This window comes from Pantherophis guttatus, chromosome 7 (genome assembly GCF_059756535.1).
Source record: "Pantherophis guttatus breed Tessera chromosome 7, ASM5975653v1, whole genome shotgun sequence".
Lineage (NCBI taxonomy): Eukaryota > Metazoa > Chordata > Lepidosauria > Squamata > Colubridae > Pantherophis > Pantherophis guttatus.
The window spans coordinates 57,007,303-57,025,192 of NC_142069.1; the positions used below are offsets into that span (position 1 = coordinate 57,007,303).

Below are 17,890 nucleotides of genomic sequence, written 5' to 3' on the forward strand. Positions count from 1 at the left end.
GGTCTTCCAGTTTCTAGACTGGTGTTTAATCACTAGACCAACTTTCCAATGTAATACATCTGGTTGCTATCACAACACATCAGATCTGAAATATGTACTATTTACCCAATGATTTGTAATATATTTTGATATCTAGTTTAATGTAAGTATATATCAGTGGTGAAATCCAAAAATTTTTACTACCGATTCTGTGGGCATGGTGTGGCTTGGTGGGCGTGACAGGGGAAAGATACTGCAAAATCCCCATTCCCTCCCCACTCCTGGGGAAAGGATTTTGCAAAATCTCCATTCCCACCCCACTCTGGGGCCAGCCAGAGGTGGTATTTGCCAGTTCTCCGAACTCAAAATTTTCGCTATCGGTTCTCCAGAACCTGTCAGAATCTGCTGGATTTCACCGCTGGTATACATACATATTTCATTCGTAGAATAAATTTGATTTTCTCCCTTGTGCTGTTTAGAGAGTCCATTGAGTGGGTTATTCCTCGTCCGATAGGCCAGACTGAGTAAGAAATTTGACTAAACACACCTCCTCTTCCTGTTTAGCCCCAGTTCCTTACTCAGTCCGAGCCTTCGAGACTTGCTTTTTTGGAGCTCCACCCATTGGACTCTCTAATTGGGAAATATTCTCTTTTTTGCTACTTTTTTCTTCTGGGGAGTGAATTTAATCAGAAGGGAGGATTCTTCGCCGAGCAGCTGAGCAGCTGTCGAGCGGTTGTGCTAGCGGCGGCTCAAATCGCTTCTATATCACAGTGGTTTCGATCGTGAGTTACTGGAGGGCGCATGAGAGGCTGTGTTGTTGGCCTCGCACTGTATGATTTTAATGATTATCGGCTTTGGAGGGTGAACCAGAGGCTGGGTTGCAGGCTTTATGTCGTGCGCTTCTAAATTTATGTGAGGAGTGAGCGGAGGGTGCATGGGAGGCTGTGTTGCTCAGCCTTGCGCCGCAGGAATAGAGAATAGCCTCGTGGTGTCGGGGCTCAGCTCTTCCCTGGATTTCCTTGCCTTAATTCTAACGGCCTGAATTTTTGGTGTTTGTGGGACTGTTACGTCTGTCCTGAGCCATTTAAACCTTTTTTATGTGATCTGAGGTTTACTTTAGGAGCTGTGTTGTTGGCTTTTCTCACCTCACTGCTTGGGTCGGTTCTCAGTGCGGAACTGTTTGTTAGTTCCCTTATAATGGCCGCCATGTTTTCCCTCCTCCTCAGAGCTGATTAGTCAGCGGGCGCCATTTTTGTTTCGAGCTTCAGTGAATCAGCATTGATATTCTTTCTTTTTCTCTGCTGCCATTCATCAGTATTGTTTTTTCTATTATTTCACTGTTGGGATTTTATTAATTTTCCTGATCTCCCTTGTTTATTTCAGGTATCTTGAACAGTGACAGAGGTTCTTCCTCTACCCCTCTTCTCCTTTTGTTTGAGTTTGGTCACGGCTTTCTTTCATTCAAGCAATGGCAGACCACACCCGGTCTATCAGGAATGCCAAATCACCTTCTCAGCACAAGGGCAGATCCAAACCCAATCCAACCTCTGCCACCTCTGCTACTCTTTCTGCTGCTGCAGAAAAGGATGCCCAGAGAAGACACATGGCTTTGAATAGGCAATTTGATAAAGCTAAAAAGCAGGCAGAGGCCATTGTTCACTTTCCTCCCACGGTTATGCCAGTTCCACTTGAACTTCTTTCAGATTAAGCTCCTGAGGCTCCTCCTCACCAAGACACCTCTTCTTGGTCTCCAAACATAGCAACTACGACTCAGGAAGATCAGTCAATGGTGAGAGAAGTTTTTGCACAAGGGACAGATGTATCCCCATCTACAGTTGAATAGCCTTCTGCCACGTTCACCCCTACAGCGGCGGGGCTCCACCCTGTGGAGAGCCTGTCGTCTTCAATCCCTCAGGAGATGTGTGATCTAATTGCTCAGACAGTGGCTAGAAGCATTGACTCTGCCCTTTCACAAAGGAGTATCTTGGCTCCTTTTTCTGCTCCGGTTCCAGCGATGCATTCCTCTAGGGCCTCCTCGCATTTGACTCACGAAGCCCCTGCAGCTGCTCATTCTCATTCTCATCACAGTGACCAGTCATTTCTTGATGAGGAAGAGGCCTTTGACTACTGTCTTTCAGGTGATGAGGAGGATCCTTCTTCAGTCAGTTCCCCTTCCACGGGTCTCTTCCGCCATGAGATGTTCAAGACCTTGCTACACAAGACGAAGATCACTGCCAACATGGGCCTTGCCCAGCCGCTATCGTCGGAAACTTCGGATCCCTGTGACACATCTTTTTACTGAACGGGTCACCCAGCAGGAGACTGTTCCATCTCCAAAACTCTTTTTGGATACTCTTCAACGTCAATGGTCACAACCCGGTTCCATAGCAAATCCGAGCGGTCTGGACAAGAAATTGTACACAGTTGAACAGGAATTTGAGGATGTCCTAAAACCCATAATTGATCCTCCTATGGCCAGCCTGACCCCCCCTCCCCCAGCATCCTTCCATCCGATGCGGCAGAGGGTCTTCGCACTGAGGACAAACGAACTGAGATATCTACACGTAAGACTCATCTGGCCTCCACATGGGCTATTAAATCAGCCACGGCTGTTTCCTTTTTTGCCAGAACGTCCCTCATCTGGCTCCGACAAATGTAGGCTAGAGCGTCTGCTGAGGATGCTCGCCTGCATCAAAACATCAATAAGATGATCGCCACTTCCGAATACATGGCAGACGCAACCCTTAATTCTGCCAAGTTCGCCTTGTGTGCCATGGCTTCCAATATCACGTCACGTCGTCTGCTTTGGCTATGCCATTGGCAGGCAGACATGAAGACCAAATGGCATCTGGCAGCAGCCCCCTTCAAGGGTGGGTCCCTCTTCGGAGAGGCCTTGGACCCTGTTTTAGTGGAAGGTAGGGACAAAAAGAAGGTCCTCCCTTTCTCATCCAGACATTACGACAGAAGATCTACCTTCCCTTATCGCAGGCAGTCCTTTCGTTCCGCTGAACACAGATTCCAGGCCCCAACTCCTGCAAGACAGTTCGCTCATACATCCGACAAACCTCAGGAGCAACAGTCCTTCAGAGACCGCACATGTCAATCTCAGGGCAGACATCCGTTTCGGGGATCTGGGTTTCATCCCTATCGCAGGAAATGATACCTCTCCCCTTCCAGTCCCCATTGGTGGCCGGCTCGCTTACTTTTCAGACATCTGGCGCTCCTCGACCACCGATGCATGGGCCATACAAATGGTGTCCCTTGGGGGTCACCTTGGAACTCGTTTCTACGCCCCCACGTTGATTTACCAAATGTTCCATCTCCTCTGACCCTTCCAAGAGGGCCTCGATGGAAGCTGGGATTCAACACCTACTGTCCATCCGGGCTATTGAACCGGTGCCCCCAGAACACCAGGGCTCCAGGTTTTATTCTATTTTGTTTTTAGTTCAGAAGAAGTCGGGGGGTCACAGGGCCATTCTGGATTTGAAACGCCTAAACGTCCATATCTGTTACAGGCGCTTTAAAATGCACTCTTGCACTCCATCCTGAACGGCATTAGATTGGGTGATTTTTTTTGTCATCAATTGACCTCCGGGAGGCATATCTACATGTTCCCATTAGGCTGTCCCAGAGGAGGTTTCTTAGATTTTGTTACGGGCAGGCCCATTATCAATACAGGGCTATGCCTTTTGGACTTTCTTCGGCCCCCCGCATCTTTACTAAACTTCTAGATGTGGTGGCGGCTCATTTACAGTCCTTCCCGATTAGATTACAATGTTATTTAGACGACATTCTGATTCAGTCTTCCTCACCTCAACTTGCCCGGAGGGATCTTCAGCAGACCATGTGGTTGTTCTGTCCCTGTCTCACACAACGCACACAAACAGACAGCCGGGGCTTAAATAAACTGGCAGACAACAAATTCTTTCGATAAGAGGATTGGCAGTAACCCAGTAGCTGCTTGCCAAGACTTTACTCATAAACAAGATGCACACAGTTCAAGAATTGTCAAGTCCAGTCCGTAATTAAATCCAAGGCAGATAATGTTGTTTCCAAAGATGCAATGTGACTTGATAGTAGTTAGTTTTGTCCGTCACAGAGTCTGAATGTCCACCTCACCCCCTTTTATACCCTGTGGGATGTGGTCCAGTGACTCAGCTTAATCTCTGGCACGCTTCTTCTTCTGTTGCACGCGCTTATCTCTGCGACACTGCTGAGGATCCAGCCAAGACTCATCTCCCTCATTACTGTCCACCTATGGCTGTGTGGACGTGCTTGGCTCCGGGCCTATCTCTTGACCTTCGGTGGACACCAAAGGCATTGCCAGAGAGGAGGGTCCTGGAGAGGGAGGCCTTGGCAACTCCTCTCCTTCACTCTCGGAGTCCTCTCCTGCTGATGACACAGGCTCAGGTAACAGAGCCACAACAGCGGTTCTGCAGCAACACGGCTTCACAGTGAACTGGGAAAAGAGTCAGTTGATCCCATCCAACGAGTTGGTTCACCTGGGTGCCCGCATCAATACTGTGACAGGTCTGGTCTTCCTATCACAGGAGCGACTTCACAACATCAGACTTACGGTTCAACAAGTCAGAGCGCTCCGCAGAGCTCCTCTTTCAGTTACTAGGACAAATGATTTCATGTTTGTCAATTGTCCCCTGAGCAAGGTTGCACTCAAGACCACTCCAATTGCTGCTTCTTCCAAGCCAGAAGGCGGGCACCAGCAACTCTAACACCCGGATCAGGGTGCCCCCAAAAGTACTCAGGTCATTCCACTGGTGGACATCCGCTGCTCTGAAAAAGAGGTCTCCCTTTCTCGAACCACACCGTCTTATAGTCACCACGGATGCCAGTCTGGTCGGTTTGGGTGCGCATTTCAACTCCCAGATCACTCAGGGGTGCTGGACGTCCAAAAATCTTCTCAACGACATCAACTGGCTTGAGCTGCGGGCTGCCATCTAGCTCTTCGTCATTTCCAAAATCAACTGTTGGAGCATCATGTTCTCTTACGAATGGACAATGTCACGACAGAAGCCCATGTAATCATCAGGGCGGTACTCGTTCCAGACTCCTCATGGACGAAGCCGCTCAGCTGGGCCTTTGGGCAGAGAGACACCTGCTCTCCTTACAAGCAGAACACATAGCAGGGGGTCTCCAACACTCGTGCGGACTGGCTGAGCCTGATCCCTCTCTCTTTCGTCAAATTGTACAACTTTTTGGTCAACTGTTAGTGGATCTGTTCTCCACTCCGACCAATGCCCAGGTGACCCGATTCTTCTCCAGATTCTGGACTCCAGAGGCCGAGGGCACCAACGCACTTCGCTGCCAGTGGCCTCCAGGTCGACTCTATGCCTTCCCTCCCATTCCATTGATTCCAAGGGTTGTACGGAAGATCCTGGAGGAGAAAGAGGTCATTTTGATCGCTCCCTTTTGGCCCCGGCTGACCTGGTTCGTGGACCTCAAAGAGCTCTCGATAGCTCCGCCTTGGAGGATACTGCCGGACCAAGTTTCACTTCATCAAGGAGCAGTGGCTCATCCAGACCCCCAGTGGCTTCAGCTAGCCGTTTGGCTATTGAAAGGGAGCTTCTGAAACAAGATCAGTTTTCGGACGAGGTGATAGCCACTCTTCTCACATCGTGCAGAAGCTCCACCACTTGCATTTATGACGCTACTTGGTCTGTTTTTCGTCGCTGGTGTGTCTCATCGCACATTGATCCCACACGACTGACCATTCCACAGATCCTGGAGTTTCTTCAGGCAGGCCTCAAGTCGGGGTTGGCGGTCAATACCCTACGACGGCAGGTCGTGGCCCTGGCGACAGTTATCTCCTGCAAGGATCACAAGTCACTGGCCAATCATCCCCTTGTTCGTTGCTTCCTACAGGGACTGGCCAACCTAAGACCGCCTGTTATTCATAGATACCCTTCGTAGGACTTGTGCATTGTTTTACAGGTTCTAATGGAGGCACCTTTCAAGACCCTGTCTTCTGTCAGTCTCAAGTTCCTGACCTTCAAGGTTGCCTTCCTAGTTGCTATCACTTTGGCTCGTCATGTATCCGAACTGGCAGCCTTTTCCGTTTGCAAGGATCTGTGCATATTCCATTCGGACCTTGTCTTACGATTGGCCCCACCTTTCTTCCGAAAATCAATACCTGTTTCCACAGGACTCAAGAGGTTGTACTACCGGATTTCTGTCCCCATCCTGTTCACCACAGCGAACGCCGCTGACATAAATTGCATGTTCGTCGAGCGCTTAAAAAGTACATAACCAGGACCGCTTCCTTCCACAAATCGGAATCATTGTTGGTTTCCTTTCAACCTATTTCTCTTGAATCCAAGGTTTCTTCCTCCACCATCGCCCGCTGGATCAAGGTCTGCATCACTCTGGCTGATGAGCGACGGAACGAACAGCTTCCCTGTCGTATTACAGCTCATTCGACCTGTAGCGCCGCCACCACCGTGGCCTGGGCCACCAGGCCCCTCTTCTCGAGATCTGCCGGGCAGCTACCTGGGTGTCACTGACGTCCTTCATTCATCATTACAAGTTGGACAAGTTTGCATCAACCGAGGCAGCCTTTGGCCGCAGGGTTCTTCAGCGAATCCTCCCTGTGGAGGGCAGTTTCACCTCCTCTGTCTCTTCCCGCCCTGGGGATATTTAGCTTGGGTATATCCCACTCAATGGACTCTCTAAACAGCGCAAGGGAGAATGAACATTGGAAATTACCTGAAGGTTCTTTCTTCTTGCGCTGTGTGAGAGTCCATACCCTCCCTTGTTTTTTTCTTGGGACCCTTCTTTGTGTTCTGTTTCGCTCAGGGTGTCAGTTTAGCCCCAGTTCTGCACCTGTTTAGCCCCAGTTCTGCACGAAGTCCGAATCCGAAGTCCACTCAATGGACTCTCACACAGCGCAAGGAAAAAGAACCTTCAGGTAAGTCCAATGTTCATGTTTTTCTAATGTGAACTCTGAGGATTGCTTGAAATATAAGAATTCAGATAACTAGTGGCAATTATTTAAATTAACAATATTTCATATAATGGATTTTAGCCACATAAAATTATTCTTCATTTTTAAAGGCCACATCCTCAGATCCATTGTATATAGAACACCATGAAGAAACAGGTGCTAGTATAACAGACAGCAATCAATTATTTGAAGACAACCATCATGTTAATCGCTCAAAGGCAATTGCTCAAAAGACAAAGGAAATTGAACAAGTAAGCCACACTTTGCTTTTATGAATACTTGTGAGGGTTTTTTTTCCTCCAAATTAACTTTGCTTACAATTTGACTAAAAGGTTTAACTGATCTACACAACATAGTTTAAGATGAAATTAATAGCAAATTTATTACAATGATTTAAATTTCAAAAATAAATCTGGCACTTTCTTTTACTACAAAAAGAGTTTAATTGCTTTCGTTATTTGTTGTTTTTTGTTGTTATCAGATCAAAATTAATACATTCATTGGATTGAGAATATAAAGGAATGTTTCGTTAAGTTAGCTTGTTTCACTGTCCTAATAAGTGTTCATTTTAGGAAGTATAAGGTTGTATTTTCACTGTAATTTGCAACTTTGCCATGACTATATTTTGGAATGCTATTCAATAATTATTATGGATGACTATCTCCAGTGTTACGGTTTGTGAACATCTATTAACTTTTGTGGTGCAATTGAGTAAATGCTAAGAGCAAAACACATTTTTTCACATCTCTATTTAAATTTTTATCTCACCTTCCATCTTTAAATCATCTTATACTGTTTTTAATTTCAATATTTATTACTGGGAAAGTAGAGTAAATTTCCCATGAAATAGGATTATGCTTTTACACCATAGCATGCTTACAAGAGTTTAAAAAAAAGCTGAGACTGGAGGCAGCTGCTCTTGCTAGTCATCTATAGAATGAAACAATATAGATCTAGAGTAGTATGTTTAATCCCTTTTATGAAGCTGTAGCAACAACTGCTTGGACTCGCATCTATTTTAGGTTCTAGTAAAAATGATTATTCTGAACCTTTCCCAATATGTTGCTTTTTAGATATATTGAGACTGCAACTTTTGCAGCATGACCAGTATGTCTAAAGAACAGCATATTGAGAAAAGCAGCTTAGAAAAGAAAGTAACATTTCCAGCATTTTTTTTTATTATTTAAAAATATTTAACAATCATTACAACAATTTTCCCCCTCCCACCCCCCCATCCTCCCTCCCCCTCCCACCCCCTCCCCCCCAACACCCACCCCCCGGACTTCCCAGAGCAAAAACAGGGTATAGCATAACAAACATAAACTAAAATAGGCTAACTTTCTTTGGTCTCCAAACTCCCCCTTGCTCTTTAACTTCCCTTTCAACTAACTAAACATATTCAAAAAGAAAATATAGATTTCATTCATAAGCTATTTGAAACTTTTTAGCCCGATATTTGTTTTGAATATAGTCAATCCATCTTCTCCATTCCAATATATATCTTTCATTTGAATGGTCCTTCAAATACGCTGAAATTTTAGCCATCTCTGCTAAATTCTTTACTTTTAGTGTCCATTCTTCAATAGTAGGCAAGTCTTCCTTCTTCCAGTACTGTGCCACCAAGAGTCTGGCTGCTGTTATTAAATTTAAAATCAACTTAGTCTTTATAACAGTACAATCTGTAATTATGCCTAACAAAAAGAACTGTGGAGTAAATTTTATCTTCTTTTTGAGAATATTTTAAATAATCCATATTTTTATCCAAAATGCCTTAATTTTTTTACATGTCCACCATATATGATAATACGTGGCATCATCACATTCACATCTCCAACACTTAGGTTGCACACTTAGATACATACAGGCTAGCTTTTTAGGATCCAGATGCCATCTATAAAACATTTTATAAAAATTCTCTCTTAAATTTTGGGCTTGCGTGAACTTCACATTTCTAACCCATATTTTTTCCCATGTTTCCATCATTATTGGTTCTTCAATATTTTGTGCCCACTTTATCATACAGTCCTTAACTAACTCCGTTTCTGAATCTATTTCTACCAATGCATTAAACAACCTTTTTATGTGCATTTGACTTTGATCTCTAATCTGTTTTACCAAGTTCTCCTCATTTTGCAGAAAACCAATTTTCTGATCTTCTCTCCATCTAGCTTGCAACTGTACATATTGAAACCATGTTCGAATTGTCCTTTCTTCTCTTAGTTGATTCAAAGATTTTAATTGTAGTATACCTCTTTCCTTGTTAAGAAGCTCGTTATATGTAATCACATCCTGCCTTTGCTCTACACTTATATTCTCTATCGCGTGTCTGGGTATTGCCCACAATGGTAACTTCTCGTTTAGTTTATACTTGTACTTTTTCCAGACACGCAATAGAGCATTCCTTAATATATGACTTTTAAAAGTCTTGTCCGCTTTCTTATCATATAATAAATAAGCATGCCACCCGTAAACCAAATCATATCCCTCAATATTCAATATTCTTTCTTCTGTTAAATTCATCCAGTTACTCATTGCTGATAAAACAGCTGCCTCATAATATAGTCTTAAGTTAGGCATTTTGAGACCTCCTCTTTCACGTATATCCTGCATTATTTTTTGTTTTATTCTCGGTCTCTTCCCTGCCCAAACAAAATTATTAATACCCTTCTGCCATATCTTCAAATTCTCATCTTTTTTAAGTATTGGTATCATTTGAAAAAGAAACAAAAACTTAGGCAAAACATTCATTTTTACTGCTGCTATTCTTCCTAACAAGGTTAATTGTAATTTTCTCCAGTTTTCCATCTCTCTCTGTATTTTTTGCCACAATGGATCATAATTATACTTAAATAATTTCGCATTTGATGTCATAATATAGACCCCTAAATACTTAACTTTTTTTACAATTTCAAATCCTGTTAGTCTTTCTAATTCTTCTTTTTGATTTATAGTCATATTTTTAGTTATTATCTTTGTTTTCCCTGCATTTATTTTAAATCCAGATACTTGTCCATATTGATTAATTATATCCATTAGACCTACAACCGACTGTAATGGTTGGGTTAAAGTAACAACCAAGTCGTCTGCGAATGCTCGTAATCTATAGTCATACTGCCTAATCTTAATTCCACTTATTTTGTCCGACCCACGTATTTTACTTAACAAAAATTCCAAAGTCAAGATAAACAATAATGGAGACAAAGGGCATCCTTTTCTTGTTCCGTTTTCTATATTAAAAGTATCTATTAAACTACCATTAATTATTATTTGCGCTGTTTGTTTCTGATATAGTGCCTTAATAGATTTTGTGAAATGTTCTCCAAACTGCATCTTTTCTATTATTTTCCATAAAAATTGCCAATTCAATCGATCAAATGCTTTCTCTGCATCAAGAAATATCAGCACCGCAGGGATTTGGTTGTTCTTCCCCAAATACTCCAATAGGTTAACAAGTTGCCTTACATTACTCTTCATTTGTCTACCATTTATAAAACCACTTTGATCATTATGAATCATTTGTTGCATTACTAGCATTAACCTATTTGCTAATATTTTAGCAAAAATCTTGTAATCTGTATTTAAGAGTGATATGGGCCTATAATTTTTTGGCTGGGTGTGGTCTTGCTCCTCCTTTGGAATCAAAGAAATATAAGCTGTCCTCCAAGATGGGGGTACATCTCCTCCAGATTGTATATTAGTAAATAATCCTTTAAGTGGTCCCACCATTTCTATCTGCAAATGTTTATAATAAGCAGCTGTCAAGCCATCCGTCCCAGGAGCTTTACCCACTTTCAACTGCTTAATTGCAAACATAATCTCCTCAATGGTTATTGGTTGATTTAAACCCTCCCTTTACTCTTTTGTAATTGTAGAAATATTCTCTTTCTGTAAATATCTATCTATATCTGTACCTTGAATTTTATCACCAGCATACAACCTCGTATAAAATTCTAAAAATGCTTTTTTACTCATATTTTGCTGATAAACCTCTTTACCTTTATATTCTATTTTCTCTATAGTCTGTGACTTTTGTTTTTTCCTTAACAAATATGCTAACCACCTCCCTGGTTTATTAGCATTACAAAAAATATTATATTTAGCATATTGCAAATTAGTTGCGACCTGATCTGCCATTAACATATTAAATTGCCCTCGCAATAAATTAATTGCCTCTTTTATTTTCTTATCTGCTGGATTCAATATCAAAGCTTGTTCTTTTTTTCTGATTTCCTCTTCTAAATCCTTCCTTTTTTCCCCTATATTTATTATTCAAATATATCAAAATGCCTCTCATATATGCTTTACTTGCATCCCAACCATTTCCATAGGTGTACCCTTATGCATATTTATAATAAAAAATTCTTTCATAAATTTTTTACACTCTTTTACATTTTCCTCATATCTAAACAGATTTTCATTTAACCTCCAAGACCTCTTAGATCCCCTTCCATACTCTAATTCCATCCAAACTGGACTATGATCCGTTAAAGCTCTTGGACAAATCTTCGTCTTCTTCACCCTGGAAAAGAAATTATTTGTAATTAATATAAAATCAATCCTGGAGAAAGATTGATGTCTATCAGAAAAAAAGGTAAAGTCTTTTTCTTCGGGGTTTCTCTCTCGCCAGATATCTCTCAGTTCCATATCCTCCATTATTTCAAAAAACGATTTTGGCAATCTGGCATGCGTTGAAATGTTCTGCAAGAGCTCCTTATCTTTTTTAGTGTCCAAAACTCCATTCCAATCACCCAATAAAATACATGATTTATAGTCCCATTGTAGTAACTTGGAATGTAAAAGCTTATAAAAATTTTCCTGTTGTTGGTTCGGTGCATAGACTCCAATTAAAAGTATTTTTCTCCTTTTATTAAAAGTTCAATTGCTATAAATCTTCCTTGATCATCTGCTTCAATTAATTTGGCAATTAGGTCTTTTTTTAGGTATATAACTATACCATTCTTCTTCTCAGGAGCAGATGCAACAAAATGTATAACTAACCTTGCATTTATTAAGTATTTTTGATCTTTACTTCTAATATGAGTCTCTTGTAAACAAATTACATTATTGGTATAGAAATCTCTTGCCTTCCACACTGAATTGAGACGATATCTTTCTCCTGAATAATTCACCACTAGACCACCTGGAACTTCCCATCTATACTGTATCTGGACGGTATCTCAGTTCTTCCACCAGAAAGCCATAATCCTTTCTGGCTCTCAACATTTTGGGGGGAATTTCTTTCAATGTTAAAACCTCCTGCCCCTGCACTTGAAGTTTATTTTTAAAAGTGACTTGTAGGATTTCATTGTGTAGTCTCCTTGTTGTAAAATAAACTACAGTGTCTCTTGTTAGATGTTTCTGTCTAGCCACCCATGAATTGACACGATAAATTTTGTCAATTTGCCATTCAAAATTTGCTTTTTGATCTCCCATTATCTGTGCAAATGCTTCTGAAAAGATCTCTCTCAAATTCTCTTGCTTATTTTCCTTGAGGCCTCTTATTCTCAGAGCAAATTCCATGTCTCTATATTTTATCATTATCACATCAGCCTCTGCTCTTTCCATCTTGTCCTGGACCTCCCCCATTTTATTTTCCAAGTTCTCATTAGACTGCTTAATTTCTTCCACTTTTTCATCTATTGCTTCAATATGTCCTGCCAATCCTTGTACTGCCATAATAATATCTTCTCCAATTTCTTGGTTTCGTTTTTGAATAGTCTCTTTGACTTGGGCTATCTCTTCAGCAACCTCTCGAGTTTGCTCCTGAAATATTGAAGCAAATTTTTTTTTCTGTAACAGAGGCTTGTGTTTTGAGGGCTTCCTGCAACATTTCAAATGTTAATATTGTTGGTTCCGTTGGAACAGAGAGAGATTGCAATCTGGACGTTTGAACTGGCGAAGTCCCAGCACTTTTGGGGACAATAGCCTTAATTTGTTTTGAAGCCATTTTTAGTTTCCAATTTAAATTTAATCAGCTGCCAGAACAATAGATCCACCAAATCCAGAAATCCGTCTTTAAATAATATCAATCCTTTTTTTAAAAATCACTGCTGTAATCTTTGATCTTCTCCTTTTTAAAAAAAAAAAAACCACAAATCTCTAATTTTGAACAGGGACTGCCAACATTAAAAGAAACTTTCTGTTTTAACTTTCGCTTTCACGCCCCATTAAAGCTCAATCGCCATCTTGGTTTCACTTTCTCCCCTTAATAAGTCAGAAGGAAATAATATACATTTGGAGTTAAAGTTCAGTACTTGCAGATCTAATCTTTCCTGAGTTTGCTCAGCCTGCTTCCGAATGATGTTTATTCAAGCGTTGTTTGCAGGGGTGGTCGCGGCGTCTTCTGCTTAAAGCAGAAACGTCCCAGATCCGGAGCTCTGTCGGGCTTCCAGGGAGCTTTCACCCTTCGAGCCCCAGAATTGTTCCTGGGGTTCCTTGGGGAGCTCTACCTATGCCCGTCTGCTCTCTTCCTCCCCTTTTCCCGGGGAGAAAGTTTCCAAGCCGCTAGACAGCTGATTTTCGCTATTCTAGCGGCTTTATGAGATCGCGGGCTGGCGCTCAAGAAAAGAGCCTCCTCGGTGTCTGCGGTGCCACCGGAAGTCCATTTCCAGAAATTTTGAAGAAATGGGAGAAAACACTACAGGGAAAAAAAGTAAGGGGAGAGAAAAATAAAATATTCTTAATTTTTAAACGTGCTTTAATGTCAGCGTTCCAGAAAAAAACCCCTCTCTAAGTAAAGACACAGAAGCAAGCATTTTCCAAAGTCCTCTTTACTAGAATAGGCAAACTGGCACATCTGGGAAATCCCAAATCTGAAAAGCCTGGGCTTTCCTTCAGTAATTCAAAGCTCCCAAAATCATCCCATTTCTCCCCAGTTGGTCACATGCTCCAATCAACTCAGCCCCTGACCACTCCTCCTCCAGATGCTGGAATGCCCTGACCTTGACCGATAGGAAGAATGCTATTATGTCTACTAATTCCTGTCTCCTAAATCCCCCCTCCTACTTTCCCACACATGAGGAGGTGGCAGCATTGAAGCTTCCGGCTGACTGACAGGCGTCCCCCCCTGCAGAAAAACCACATCCTAAAAATAAAACAGACAAACACAAAAGAAGGGGTTAACGCTAGCTCCAATGCCTTCAACACCCCCCCCCTCCCTCCACCCGGAGGACCTTTCGGTTTGTCAGGAAATTTGTCAAGAAACTGTTTCACAAGCGCATCAGCCTTCACATCCCAACTCTTAACCCAAGTAGCTTCAGCCAAAGGGTAGCCTTTCCAGTGCACCAAATATTGTAATCTCCCCCTGTAGAGTCTAGAGTCCAGGATTTTCTTCACCTCATAATGAGTCTCCCCTTGTACTACTAAAGGAGGGGCGTAGCAACTGGCAAAGGTCTGAGGGTAGCTTCTCTGACCGGTTTCAATAAGCTACTGTGGAAAACGGGGTGTATTTTCCCTAATATGGGAGGGAGTCTAAATTGGACAGTCACCGGATTAATCACTTTCATTACAGGAAAGAGACCGATGAATTTGGGTCCAAACTTCTTGCTAGGCAATCTCAATTTTAGGTACTTGGTTGACAAATACACCTTATCACCTATTCTGAAAGGTGGTTGGAGACCCCGGTGTTTGTCGGCCTGGGCCTCATACTTTTCTGCTGACTCCACTAAAGCTTTTTTGGTATTCTCCCACCCCTTTTTTCAATGAGGTCATCCAGTCCGTCAAGGACTTGGAAGTAGGCGGCTCTCTAGGCAACTCAGGCATCGGCACAAAATCCATGCCCGTAGTTATCTGAAAAGGAGTCAACCCAATACTGCTGTGTATTATTATAAGCAACTTCTGCGAATGGTAGCAAGTCCACCCAGTTCTCTTGTTGATAATTCACATAACACCTAATGTACTGCTCCACCATTGAGTTCAATTTTTCAGCTGATCCGTTAGTCGATGGGTGAAAAGCCGAGCTAAGTCCCTGGGATGAACCAATGGATCGTAGGAACTCCCTCCAGAACTTAGCGGTAAATTGGACCCCGCGGTTCAATATTATTCTTTTTGGGACTCCATGTAGCCTGTAGATGTGTTTCACAAACAGCTTTGCTAGTTTTTTGGCCGAGTCCGCTGCAAGCAGTGAAGTGGGCTTGCTTGGAGAATAAATCAATGACAGTCCAAATGACCCGGTTGCCCCCACTGTCCAGGAGCTCAACTATGAAGTCCATCGCAATCTCCTCCCAGGGCTTTGTGGGTTCTGCCACAGCCTGGAGAAGTCCAGGGAGCTTTCCTGGTCGATATTTCATGGTGGCGCAGGTGGCACAGCTCCTCACGTACTCTTCCACATCAGCTTTCATCTGTGGCCACCAGAATTGCCTCCTAGTCAAGTGGAGGGTTTTTAAAAACCCAAAGTGGCCCCCTAGGTGCGAATCTTGACTTCTCTTTAGTATCAGGAACCGCAGGCTGCGGGGCACATAAAGTTTAGTCCCCTTCCAGGCCAACCCGTCCCTTAGGGTTAGGTCTGCCTGGTTTTCTTTGAACCAGGAATCATTAGAGAGTGCCGCTTTTAGCTCCGCTGTCAACTTGTCTTCAGGGAGATTTGAACCCTGGCGCGTTTGCGCTCTGGTGCAGGCTTGGACGGCTGGCTGAGTCTCTGAGATCATGGCGTGAACTGTCTCTTCCCGTCGGCTGTCAAATTGTGGTTTGCGGAAGAGAGCGTCAGCCAGAAGGTTCCTACCCCCTGGGATATATTTCAGGTTAAAGTTAAAGCATTTGAAATATTGAGCCCAACAGACCTGCTTTGGAGAGAGTTTCCTCGGGGTCTTCAGCGCCTCGAGATTTTTGTGGTCAGTCCAAACCTCAAAAGGTTCATCCACCCCCTCCAGGAAGTGCCTCCAGGACAGAAGAGCCCATCGCACCGCAAACTCTTCTTTCTCCCATACCGCCCATCTGCATCCAGTGTCCTGGATACATAAGCACGTGGCATTAGATTGTTCTGGGGGTCCCTTTGTAGTAGAACAGCTGCCACCGCCACATCACTTGCGTCCGCCTGAACCACAAAGAGTTTAGTTGGGTCGTGATGCTGTAGGATCGGCTACACCGCAAATAGGAATTTTAGTCGTTCAAAAGATTTTTGGCAGTCCATTGTCCAAGCTAAGGGTTGGCTAGGTTTTGGCTTGGTGGGAGATGGGCCGGTCTTTAACAATTCTGTCAAAGGGAGTGCGACCTCAGCAAAGGAAGGGATGAATTGTCTGTAAAAGTTTGCAAACTCCAGGAAGCTCTGGAGCTGCTTACGGGTGCGTGGGGGCTACCACTCACCTTACCCGGGTCATTTCGATGCCCTTATTGGACACCCTGTATCCCAGGTAGTCCAGGGCCTCCTTGTGGAACTCGTATTTGGACAATTTGGCATAAAGTTTGGCTGCTAGGAGTTTTTTCAGCACTTGTCTGACCAATTAGACATGGTCTTCCATATTTTCGCTGAATTAAGAATGTCATCGAGATAAACAAGAACCCCCTGATATAAATGTTCATGCAAAATTTTGTTGATCAGTTGCATGAAGACCCCTGGGGCCCCCTGGAGTCTGAAAAGCATGACCCAGAATTGGAAGCTGCCCAAGGGGCAGTTAAAAGCAGTCTTCCATTCGTCTCCCTCCTTTATGCGAACTCGATAGTAGGCTTCTCTTAGATCTAGCTTGGTGAAAATTTTTCCTTTTGATAGGTGGTTCAGTAAGTCGTCAGTGCGAAGGGGTAAGTATTTTGTATGCAAATAGCATTCACGGATCGAAAATCGATACACAATCTTAAAGTGCCATCTTTCTTTTCTTTAAATAATATTGGGGCAGCCATAGTGGATTTCGCACGCTCAATGAAACCTCTGGCTAGGTTGGTGTCAATGTACTTCCTCAATTCAGTCATCTCAGCAGGTGTCATGGAGTACATTCTAGGCTTTGGCAATTTAGCCCCCGGTTGTAATTCGATGGCGCAGTCTGTGGGCCGGTGAGGGGGGAGGAGGTTACATTCCTCCTCGCTCAAAGCTTTGGCTAAGTCTGCATACACCTTAGGGATTTGGTGTTCGACTGGAGGCCCATCTGAACAAGCCACTGCTGTTTCTGGCTGCTGGTCATTTTGGGTAGGTTGGTGTTTGGGGGGAGGGGCAGGGGGTGTTGGGCCAACCCTTATCCTGATTTTCCGGTATCCATCTTCCCATGTGATGGTGGGGCCCCATTTGTCTAGCCAAGCCAGGGCTAATATGATAGATTCTGACATATTTGGGGTTATTATAAATCATATAAGTTCATGATGTTTCCCCATCTCCAGTCTAATCAGTTCAGTAATATGAGTGGAAGGGACTCCCCCAATTAGCGTGCCATCCACCTGGTAAAATTTAATCGGTTGTTTTAAGGGTGTTGTTTTGATGCCCAGTTGTTCTACAATCTTAAGACCGATTAGACATCTGGTACAGCCAGCATCTATTGCTGCTGGGAGTTCTGTTTCTTTCCCTGTTTCTGGCAGGATTAGTTTTACTTTAATTGAGAGAGGCTTGATGGGTGCACTCACCATCGGGTCTTCATTCCCGTTGGGCTTGTCGGGAGGTGCTCCTGTAGCTGGAGGGTCCCCCCCTCTCTTCAGTGGGGAGGGGAATCTCCACGGCTTGTTTGGCAAATCGGCCAGTGTCTGGGGTTTTCTTTGGAGCCCTCCTCTCTCATGCAGCTGTGGTGGGCCGTTGTTGTGAAACTGGGACAGGAGCCAAGCACTCAGAAGCTTGATGCCCTATTTGTCCACAGCGATAGCACTTAATCACACACACACCCCGGTGGAGGGGGGCTGAGATTTGTTTTGAAATGGGCTTTTTAGCTAACGCCATACGAGGTGGCTGCTGTGCTGGGGTTTGGCTGGGGGGGGTGGACTTCTCTTTCTAGAGCAATGGACATGGTATACCACTTGTTTTTGTTTTTTTTATTGAAAAGT

General features: G+C 43.4%; 1 protein-coding gene and 1 pseudogene across 15 annotated transcripts in view; both read left to right on the forward strand.

Moving 5' to 3' along the window:
* Positions 1 to 17,890, forward strand: part of PPHLN1 (periphilin 1) — a 170,767-nt gene that overhangs the window by 140,494 nt on the left and 12,383 nt on the right. For 12 of the 14 annotated variants that reach the window (XM_087873260.1, XM_060689041.2, XM_087873262.1 and 9 more), the window contains one exon: positions 7,048 to 7,188. The exons of the other annotated variants lie outside the window; for them this stretch is intronic. In XM_087873260.1, coding sequence (XP_087729386.1) covers positions 7,048 to 7,188 — 141 coding nt within the window. The remainder of the gene's footprint in view (positions 1 to 7,047; positions 7,189 to 17,890) is intronic. 14 annotated transcript variants of the gene reach the window in all.
* LOC148112866 (uncharacterized) lies at positions 1,448 to 6,099 on the forward strand (annotated as a pseudogene). The gene is made up of 2 exons (XR_015728818.1): positions 1,448 to 1,651; positions 1,823 to 6,099. The product of XR_015728818.1 is annotated as an uncharacterized LOC148112866 (transcript).